This window comes from Nerophis ophidion, linkage group LG18, assembly GCF_033978795.1.
Source record: "Nerophis ophidion isolate RoL-2023_Sa linkage group LG18, RoL_Noph_v1.0, whole genome shotgun sequence".
NCBI lineage: Eukaryota > Metazoa > Chordata > Actinopteri > Syngnathiformes > Syngnathidae > Nerophis > Nerophis ophidion.
The window spans coordinates 28,589,661-28,601,495 of record NC_084628.1 but is presented as its reverse complement, the minus strand read 5'-3'; the positions used below and the strand labels follow the sequence as shown (position 1 = coordinate 28,601,495).

The window sequence follows — 11,835 nt, the reverse complement described above, 5'->3', positions numbered from 1 at the left end:
CATGTTTCTTTTTTTTTTTTTGTAATGAATTCAAAATCAAACATTTATAGGGGTTTAAAAACTATTACTATTAGTGTGCACTTTGTGTCTTGTATTATTGTCATATTGGAGGAATTTAAGTTATTTTAAATGTGCCCAGTTTTTTATTTATATACATATAAATATGTTGTTTTACTATTAAAGGCCTACTGAAACCCACTACTACCGACCACGCAGTCTGATAGTTTATACATCAATGATGAAATATTAACATTGCAACACATGCCAATACGTCCTTATTAGTTTACTAAATTACAATTTTAAATTTCGCGGGAGTTTCGTCTTCGAAACGTCGTGTAATGATGACGTGTACGCAAGACGTCACAGGTTTTTAGGAAGTGTGAGCTCTGCGCACACACACAGCTAAAAGTCTTCTGCTTTAACGGCATAATTACACAGTATTTTGGACATCTGTGTTGCTGAATCTTTTGCAATTTTTTTCAATCAATATTGGAGAAGTCACATTAGAAAGATGGAGTTGGGAAGCTTTAGCCTTTAGCCCAGGGGTCGGGAACCTTTTTGGTCGAGAGAGCCATGAAAGCCAAATATTTCAAAATGTATTTCCGTGAGAGCCATATAATATTTTTTTAACACTGAATACAACGAAATGCGTGCATTTTTAAGTAAGACCAACATTTTTAGTTGATAATAAGTCTCTTGTTCTTTTTAATGACATTGTTATTCCAAAGTTGACCAATAATAAATATAATACTTCTTACCATTAATGCATTTAGCTGTGTGTGTGCAGCGCTCATATTTCCTTAAAACCTGTGACGTCTTGCGTACACGTCATCATTACACGACGTTTCGAAGACAAAACTCCCGGGAAATTTAAAATTGTAATTTAGTAAACTAAAAAGGCTGTATTGGCATGTGTTGCAATGTTAATATTTCATCATTGATATATAAACTATCAGACTGCGTGGTGGGTAGTAGTGGTTTTCAGTAGGCCTTCAAGTTATTTTAAATGTGCCCAGTTTTTAATTTATTTACATGCATAAAAATATGTTATTTTACTATTAAGTAGTCCTTTCCATCAAGTTGTTCTTCTGCCATCCGGGAGGAGCTCAAAGTAAAGCCGCTGCTCCTCCTCATCGAGAGGAGCCAAATGAGGTGGTTCGGGCATCTGGTCAGGATGCCACACGATCGCCTCCCTACGGAGGTATTAAGGGCACGGGGAAGACCCAGGACACGTTGGGAAAACTATGTCTCCCAGCTGGCCTGGGAACGCCTTGGGTTCCCCCAGGAACAGCTGGACTTCCCTGCTTAGGCTGCTGTCCCCGCGACCCGACCTTGGATAAGCGGAAGAATATGGATGGATGGATGGATGGATAGAAGTTGTTCTTTCTGTTGTATTTACTTTTAATTTATTTAATGTTTTTTAGCACAAGGATTGTATTTAATTTATGTTATGTAAAAAATGTGTAAAATATTGAAACGTATTTTAATAAAAGTGCCTGTGATGTATTTGTACGTTGTGAATGTTCAATTCAACACAAACAGAAACTTGTATATCTTTTGTTTCCGGCGTGGACCGGAAATACAATCGAAAGGCCGCTTTTCCTCGCCAAAAAAAAGACAGTTCGCTCAAAAATGTTATTTAATCATTCGATGTTGGTCATGACTTTGGCGGGTGGATTTAAAGAAAGACTGCCCCGTGTTATGCGTGGGTTTCAGAGTAGTGTTTTGGCACGTGACACGTCTTTAAGCTTTTAACTGGCTAACTATTATCTAAGCTAGGTAGTAGCCGACGTTAGCTTCAAAATGACGCCGGGCTCGTTCTGTCGGTGTCAAAACATATTTTGACTTCCACTAACTTCTCGCAGCGAGACGCTTGTTGTTTCTCGCCTCCGATTGTCGACGCAATGTCGCCACACTGCGGCCTCGCCGAGCAAATGCACCGAGGAAGGCGCAGATGCCGCGTCATGATTGGGGGGAGAGCCAACCGTATGGACTCCACTTCCCAGAATGCTTTTCGGCTCCGCCTCGGCGGCGTGCCAACGACGAAGCGTCCGCCTCCTCTCCGTGTTACCGGCTGGTGCGCGCTGCGTGTGCCGAGAAGCAGCGTCCCTTAAACGCCTTCCTGCTGCGGACTGCTGCAGTGGGAGAGGAAGGACAGGATGGAGGAAGCCAGGTGGATGCCGAGCAGGTAAGAGCGTGTGCGGGCTTTGCCAAGCTTATGTGTAACCATCTTCATGGTGGTCAGTGGGTAATGACACCTTCCTGTATATAGTGTGATGGTGGGTGCTATCTTCTAGATCACTGGTTCTCAAATGGGGGTACGCGTACCCCTGGGGGTACTTGAAGGTATGCCAAGGGGTACTAAATATTCCAAAAATAGCAACAATTCATGAATCCTTTATAAATATATTTATTGAATAATACTTCAACAAAATATGAATGTAAGTTCATAAACTGTGGAAAAAAAAATACAACAATGCAATGCTCAGTGTTGACAGTTAGATTTTTTGTGGACATGTTCCATAAACATTGATGTTAAAGATTTATTTTTTTGTGAAGAAAGGTTTAGAATAAAGTTCATGAATCCAGATGGATCTCTATTACAATCCCCAAAGAGGGCACTTTAAGTTGATGATTACTTCTATGTATCGAAATCTTTATTTATAATTGAATCACTTGCTTATTTTTCAACAAGTTTTTTGTTATTTTTATATCTTTTTTTCCAAATAGTTCAAGAAAGACCACTACAAATGAGCAATATTTTGCACTGTTATACCATTTAATAAATCAGAAACGGATGACATAGTGCTGTATTTTACTTCTTTATCTCTTTTTTTCAACGGTTTAGGGAGTACTTGAATTTAAAAAAATGTTCACAGGGGCTACATCACTGAAAAAAGGTTGAGAACCACTGTTCTAGATCACTGGTGTCACTCTATTTTATGTGGCTTGCAACGTTGGTAAATGTGGTGCGTCATGGTTTTTAATGTTGTCTGCCACGTGTTGATTGCTTGATTGATTGAGACTTGTATTAGTTAAGTGCACAGTACAGTACATATTTTGTACAATTGACCACTAAATGGTAACACCCGAATAAGTTTTTCACCTTGTTTAAATTAATCCATGTTAATCAATTCATGGTTTAAATATATACCATCCGCATAACACTGTCACAACATTTACACTCACGTTCACACACTAGGGCCAATTTAGTGTTGCCAATCAACCTATCCCCAGGTGCATGTCTTTGGAAGTGGGAGGAAGCTGGAGTACCCGGAGGAAACCCGCGCATTCGCAGGGAGGACATGCAAACTCCACACAGAAAGGATTGAACCCTGACTACTCAGGACCTTCGTATTGTGAGGCAGACGCACTAACCCCTCTGCCACCGTGAAGCCTCGATGCACGCCCATATTATCGGACATCTCTACCTTCAAGACATTCCACTCATCCTGGAAATTTAAACCACCTTAATCTCCAAGTTAAAAAAAAAATCCAGGATTTTGCAGAATTCCTGGATTCCACATCCTACTGGAGATAATCCAAAAGGCAGCCGATGGAAACTGAGGAAAAACCAGGCTGGTTTCAGGAACAACCGATCCGGAGCAGATCAAATAGCCACACTCAGGATTATCATTCAACAGTCAATTGAATGGAACTCTCCTGTCTATGTCAACTTCATTGATTTTGAAAAAGCTTTTGACAGTGTAGATCGGGAGATGCTGGGGCGAGTGATGGCTCACTATGGCATTCCCCCAAACTTGATTAACTTTATCAACATACTTGCCAACCTTGAGACCTCCGAATTTTTGGAGATATATAAGTTTTTCTCATGTATGTATGTATGAATGTATGTATGAATGTATGTATGTATGTATGTATATTTATATGTATGTATGTATTTATATATGTATGTATGTATATGTATGTATGTATTTATATATGTATGTATGTATATGTATGTATGTATTTATATATGTATGTATGTATATGTATGTATGTATTTATATATGTATGTATGTATATGTATGTATGTATGTATGTATATTTATATATACATATATATATATATATATATATATATATATCTCTGTACATGAATGAGTATATCCGTTCGACCACCGTGTTCAATGGAGAAGTCTGATCTACAAAATTTGCAGGCAGCATACCCCTTCCCCTTCCAGCTGTCCTGGATGAACGGAAATTACTTTTTCCAATCATTTGGAAACGTGCAAGCGTACTCCTTCTTACTCTTCGTCGCCATGTCTCTTTTTCGTTCTTCTGCTTCGTCTCTGTTATGTTTTTGGACATTACTACTTGGCGTAGTTTTGAAGCAATGCATGATGGGAATCCGGATGTTGTGTGTCCGTGTATTAACGTGCTGGCTGGAATAAATACACGCTGAGAAATAGTTCCGTGCCTGCCTACTTTATGGGTTATAGATAAACCTTTGGATAACAAAGACATATATAATAATCTCCTTTTCAGGTGAGGGATGACGCTAAATGTTTACCGTTTGTTTTTTATCTAGTCTGCATTTTGTGTTGTTATTATTATTATTGGCTTTTATCTAGTTTGCACTTTGTCTGTATTATTTCTATTATCATTATTATCGACTCATTTTTTCCTTATTATTTTTATTTTCCTATTTTAATGACGTTGGCTCTGTGTTGTTGTTGTTGTTGGGGACAAGTGTTGTAAATTAGCTTTGGCTACAAACACTATGATGCATACATTGGATAACTGTTTCAGATGTCTATGTTTTTTCTATCCGTACCTATTTCAAATAAACCTTAATAATAAAAATGATAAAGGCAGTGCCTTTAAGGCATGCCCCCAATATTGTTGTCTGGGCGGAAATTTGGGAGAATGGTTTCCCCGGGAGATTTTCGGTAGGGGCACTAAAATTCGGGAGTCTCCCGGGAAAATCGGTAGGGTTGGCAAGTATGCTTATCAAGAACACCTACCGAGGGATGCAGTGTCGAGTCCTCCATGAAGGCTGCCTGTCAGAGCCATTCAAGGTCCTGACTGGGTACGGCTGGGATGCATGCTCTCGCCCTTCCTGTTCATCCTCTGTTTAGACTGGTACAAGACACAAGCAATAACCGAACCGGCGTACAGTGGAGCCTGACTGAGCAGTTGGAAGACCTGGATTTTGCTGAGGATTTAGCTCCTAGCACACACAAACCAACATATGCAGGAGAAATCATGCAAACTGGAAACAACAGCTGCTTCACTTGGACTCAAAATCAACACATCAAAAACTGAGTTAATGCGTATCAACAAGAACAACTCCCCAATAAACATGGATCATAACCAGTTAGACGAGGTTGCCATCTTTACATACCTAGGAAGCATTATTGCTGTGGACGGAGGAACGGAGGAGGAATGTCCGTGCCAGAATTGGAAAAGCAAGGACCACGTTCACTATCCTATATAAAATCTGGAAGGCAAAACACATATCACTCAAGACCAAACTGCAAATCTTCAACTCAAACGTCAAATCCACCTTACTCTGCAGTTCAGAAACCTGGAAGATCACCGCCAACATACTCAACAAAATACAGACATTCTTCAACCGCTGCCTCCGTCGCCTCCTAGGTATCTACTGGCCTAATACCATCTCCAATGCCAACCTGTGGGACCTCACTAGACACGACACAATAGAAACACAAATCAGGAGGAGAAAATGGAACTGGATTGGTCACACACTGCGTAGACAGAATAGATCAATCACGAAACATGCTCGAACATGGAACCCGCAAGGCAAGAGTAAGAGAGGAAGGCCTAGAGCCACCTGGAGAAGAACCACAGAGCAGGAGATGAAGGCGCAATGGCTGTAATGGCAACAACTGAAGCAGAGGGCACAAGACCGAAGGGGATGGAGGAGTTTCATCAATGGTCTATGGCAATGGTTCTCAAATGGGGGTACTTGAATTAAAAAAAAATTTTCACAGGGGGTACATCACTGAAAAACGGTTGAGAACCACTGGTCTATGGTCCTTAGGGAATTTAAAGGCCTAAGGAAGTAAGTGGTTTTCCATAGCCCTATTTCCACCCTTTTTTCTGGTGACTACTGCCACATTTTTCAACGCATTTCAACCGGTCCACTGTCAAAACATTCCTCTTAATCAGGGGGGGGTTTAACTGGAAAAATTCACGGTTTTCCCGAAATTCCAGGAATTCTGTAATACCATTTCTTAATTCAACATGTTAGTACTTCAACATTTCTGCACCGATTTGAAAAATTTCAAAATCAACCATTTCAACTCATTCAGACCATTCAAGTTTTTTTTGTTTTTTTTTTACCATTTTCAAAAGAATTCCGGCTTTTCCAGAAATTCACCGATTTTGGGGAAATTCCCATTGAAATCAGTAGGAAATTCTTCAAAGTTCCAGAATTTCAACATTTTTCATCTGATTCAAACTGTTCCAACTTCAAAATATTTAGCTTGTTTGGGAATTGTGTGCTGTACTTCAACGATTCCCCCCCAAAAATCCAGGATTTCAGTTCAACTTCAGCATTGGAGCATTCACACGCAATTCCTTCAGGAATTGCGTCATCTATTTTATTGTGATATTCCAAATCATTTAAAGTGGTCTGCCACATCTTTTAATACAACTCCTGGAAATGACTGTCTTACACTGGCCAAAGGTATAGATGTGTGTGTCCAAGTTAAAGGAAATGGCAGGCTGTCTTCTTCTGTGGGATTTGTTACAATCTTTGCAAGCTGGGTAGTAACATTTGCTGTGGTCTAGAACAACATGACACACAAACAACTATGAAAAATGCAGCCATTATTACATACCGGTAATGTGTCATGAGACATGCAAAAAAAAAAAAAATACACAGAAGACATAAGTAAAGGAAATTAAATGAGCTTAAATATACCTACAAGTGAGGCATAAGCCGCGCTCTAGAGCCAGGGAGTTACTTTAGGGCCGCCCTAGTGCCTCCCTGGAGCGTTTTTGAAAATGCTATGGGGAAAATCTATTTTTTGTTTGAATATGGTTTCTGTAGGAGGACAAACATGACACAAATCTTCCAAACTCTTTATATTTAACATGCTTCACTGATGAGAGAATTTGGAGAGCGCCGTTTTGTCCCACTAATTTCATCTGTCCTTGAACTCACCTTAGTTAAGCGGACTTTGACGCAACAGTTTGTTTACATGTACAACTTTCTCCAACACTTTTGGGTTTTTTGTCATTCCTTGGTCTCATTTTGTCCACCAAACGTTTTATGCTGTGCGTGAATGCACAAAGGTGATCTTTGTTGATGTTGTTTACTTGTGTGGAGTGCTAATCAGGCATATTTGGTCACCTGACTGCAAGCTAATCCATGCTAACATGCTATTTAGGATAGCTGTAGGTACATATTGCATCATTACGCCTAGTTTTAGGTATATCTGAGCTCATTTAATTTCCTTATGTCCTCTGTATTAAATTTATATGTGCATGTCTCATGACTCATTATTTGCACGTAATATTTGCTGCATTTCTGATAGTTGTTTGTATGCCATGTTGTTCCAGACCATAGCAAACATCACCATTTTGTTCTAGACCACAGCAAATGTTAGCCAGCTTGCAAAGATTGTAATAAATCTGTTAAAAGAAGACAGCCTGCCGTTTCCTTTAACTTCGGACACACACATCTATACCTTTGGCCATTTTAGACAGTCATTTCCAGGAGTTACCTCACCCTCAGAGAAGTTTTACTCATGTTCTCCAATGTTGTAAAAATGTGTCGAATAAATATTACACTTCAACATTTCTGTCAACAAAGATTTGCGTCAGCCTGCAACACATAGTCATTTTGATAATAGGTTAATATAGTTAAGTCTTTGTGATAGTAGGCTAATATAATTAAGTCATTTTGATAGTAGGCTAATCTAGCAAAGTCATTTTGATAGTAGGCTAATTTAGCTAAGTCATTTTGATAGTAGGCTAATATGGTTAAGTCATTTTGATAGTAGGCTAAGATAGCTAATACAGACACTTAGATCATGTGTTGTCTTCATTATAACACTTATATAAAACTTTTAAAGTCATTTTGATAGTAAGCTGATATAGCTACGTCATTTTGATACTAGGTTAATATTGCTAATATAGAAACTTACATCATGTGTTGCCTTCATTATAACACTTAAATAAGACTTTTAAAGTCATTTTGATAGTAGGCTAATATAGCTAATATAGACACTTACATCATGTGTTGCCTTCTTTATAACACTTATATAAGACTTTTAAAGTCATTTTGATAGTAGGCTAATATAGACACATACATCATGTGATGCCTTCTCTATAACACTTATATAAGACTTTTAAAGTCATTTTGATAGTAGGCTAATATAGTTAAGTCATTTTGATAGTAGGCTAACATTAATAATAGACACTTACATCATGTGTTGCCTTCATTACAACACATGAATAAGAATTTTAAAGTAATTTTGATAGTAGGCTAATATAGCTAACATAGACACTTACATGTACATTATGTGTTGTCTTCATTATAACACTTTTATATGAGGCTTTTTTTGGAAGCTTTGGCAGATTTTTTTTTTGTGTGTGTGTATTTTTGGTCCAATATGGCTCTTTGAACATTTTGGTTGCCAACCCATGAGCTCGCCTAAATAGCATGTTAGCATTGATTAGCTTGCAGCCACGCAGTGACCAAATATGCCTGATTAGCACCCCACACAAGTCAACTACATCAACAAAGATCACCTTTGTGCATTCACGAACAGCATGAAATGTTTGGTGGACAAAATGAGACAAAGAAGGAGTGGCATAAGACACGTCTTTCTGTAGCTGTGTCAGAGAAAGTTGTACATGTAAACAAACTGTTACGTCACAGTCCATACAACTACGGTGAGTTCAAGGTCCACCGTAATTAGTAGGACATAAGCTGGCCGCTTCCCTACTCTCATCAGGGAAGTGTAAACACAAATATATTAATCTTTTTAAAAAATAGGAAGGTTTGTGTCATGTTTGTCCTCCTACACAAACCATATTCAAACAAAAATATTATATTTTTCCCTCATTGTTTCCCATTTTCATAATTTAAAAACAAATCCCCAGAAAGCCACTAGAGCGGCGCTAAAGAGTTGGTCTTACTGACACAGTGATATTGTACTGAGCAGCCAGTACATGTTCCATTTCTGGTGGGTAATTGATTGTTGATGAATTGAAGCGTCTGAAAATGCAAAGTGGACTGCAATACTTGCTGCAACCAGCAGAGGCACTAATTTGCTGTCCATGTCATCCCTTCTGAGTCTTCACCCCTCAGTCCTTTTATAGCCCGGCCCTCCCCCCATCCTTGCTCCGCCCCTCTCCTACCCGAGGTGGTGGATGCACTGTCGGTGGAAGGTAGTCGGCGTGAGAGGGGGCACTGCGAGAGTCCACAGGACGGGTGCTGTCACAGTCTGAGAGTGAGGGAGAAGGGAGGAGGTCAAAGTAAGTCGCAGAGAAAACTCAAGGATCTTGTCTTCTGTCTGGAGGTGCTGCCAGTAACGCCCGCTGAAGGATGGCGGAAGGCGGCGAGGGAGAGGAGGAGATCCAGTTCCTGCGGACGGTGAGTCCCGCTTACTTTTTCTTCATGTCAATGTTGTTGAGGTGGCCAGGACCTACGGAAGGGTCTGGATCATGGGATGTTTAGCACCAACTTCATGGCGGGTTTCCTGGTCCCTGCCACACAATCAGGGCCCCAACACGTTTATTCCTTCTCAACTTGGCACCTGATTGCCAGCGACACGCACGAATGCTTGCACGCGCAGACGGACAGGGCCCGGTGCGCTCCGCCGTCTATTTTTATCCCGGGAAAGGAGAGCCCCGGGCGGGTTTGAGGAGTCGGAGCTGGACGCTCGCAGGAGACAGCTGCTGCCGGGAGATGGCATTGCAAGAGTGGACACGCCCCCTTCCAGTTTAAGACCTCAAACTGATTGCAAGCGGAGATGTTTCTCTCAGATCTTTCCAGGTCTTGCTCACCTGACCAGAACTTCTCTAGTCGATACGTAGGATTTTCCAGAATCCTTTGTACTTATTTGATCCAAAAAAACATATTCGTAAAAATATGCAACTTTACGGAAAAGTGGGGATGCGTCAATCTATTTTTATTTAAAAAGTACGTGCTCGTTAATGCCGATGAATTAACGGCAAACACACACGCCGATCCCCTCTGGCTGACACTTTATTTTTGGCTTGACTAGTTAGTGGCTAACTCCATACACAGAGTGTAGACACTCCCGAAGGTTAATAATAATCTCCTCCATTAAGGAAAATAAACTGCCTTTCCTAGTACCTTCGGTGTCATTTTCAAGTAGTAGTATCACCGGAGGATAAGGCTAAACATGTTATGCTAAGCTGGAGCAGACATGTTTGCGGAAATAACTAGTAGAGGTGGGAATTATTGATGCATCTTTGATTTTTGTACATTTCATTTGGTTTCACTATATACACATTCATCACTTGCAACTTTTAAACAGTGCATTGGCAATAAAAAACAGTTTAACTAATTTCCATTACATCTTTTAAATTAATGGAAATGTGTGCAAAACTGGAACATAGATGCCCCAAAATAGGCACTTTTTAGAACTGTCTGCATTCTTTTATTTACAATCCGTAAACAATCAATGATTTTATAATCGCCCATGTCCGAGTTGCGATGCATGGAAAAATCGATTTATTTCCCCCATCCTTACTAGATAGCAGCTCAGCTGGATTGAAACAAGGGACAAAATGATTTATTCGTAAAGTTTACGAAGTGTAGCAGCATTACAGCAGAAAGTAATCAGTTGTGAACAGTACGTAGATTATTATGAGTAAGAGAGAGAATGATATAACAACTGTTTTCGCAGACACAGGACACATAAAGAGGGCAGACCCATCCATAAATCCATAAATAATTTTGATCAATACAAGAGTGATTAGGTCGATATTTGTTTTGTTTGTGTGTCTACAAATTCAGAGAATGAAAAGGACAAAAAGGATTTCAATGAGCAATAGATACTTTTTGGTTTTGTTTACTTGTCGTGCACTTTTGGCGTTTTGTACAAACAATTGTATGTAAACGTGGAGAATAAACAACTCGTTCAAATATTGTGTTGCTATCGTAAAACTAGCAATAGCACTCAACATAAATAAAAAGAAAAATGTACAGTTACAACATGTCGACAGTATCGGTGGATCTCATTCATGGATGCTCGGTATTAGAATCGGCAACATGAAACCACGATGGGAATATTTCTGTGGAAAAGTCTTTGAAAGTGTACAATATTTAAAGGCCTACTGAAATTTGATTTTCTTATTCAATTTGAGCGAGCATGAAAGATTTGTGGATGAGGAAACTTAGAGTGAAGCACTGGAAAAAAGAAAAAAAAAGGAGAGTGCAGTGGGAGCGATTCAGATGTTATTAGACACATTTACTAGGATAATTCTGGAAAATCCCTTATCTGCTTATTGTGTTAATAGTGTTTTAGTGCGATTATAAAGTCATACCTGAAAGTCGGAGGGGTGCGGTGACCGCCAGTGTCTCTGAGAGAATTAAGCCAATGGAGGAGCCAAGATGACAGCTGCTGCAGGAGGACGCTAACTCTGCACAAGTCTCCGGTAAGAGCCGACTTAATGTAACAATTTTCTCATCCAAAAACTTGCTGGTTGACATGTGGTAGGGAAACATGTTCGCTAAAGCTTCACAACAAACAACGAAACAATGGCAGTGTTTCGGTTGCTAAAGGCAGCTGCAATCCACCGCTTTCCACCAACAACATTCTTCTTTATAGTCTCCATTATCAATTGAACAAATTGCAAAAGATTCAGCAACATAGATGTCCAAAA

The 11,835-nt window shown here is 39.7% G+C and overlaps 1 protein-coding gene across 1 annotated transcript in view; it reads left to right on the top strand.

The window, feature by feature from the left end:
• The first annotated feature begins 9,354 nt into the window (after nt 1–9,354).
• ryr1b (ryanodine receptor 1b (skeletal)) overlaps nt 9,355–11,835 on the top strand; it is a 230,498-nt gene continuing 228,017 nt past the window's right edge. Inside the window, 1 exon segment of the mRNA XM_061877905.1 lies at nt 9,355–9,574. Coding sequence (XP_061733889.1) covers nt 9,527–9,574 — 48 coding nt within the window. The 5' untranslated portion in view covers nt 9,355–9,526.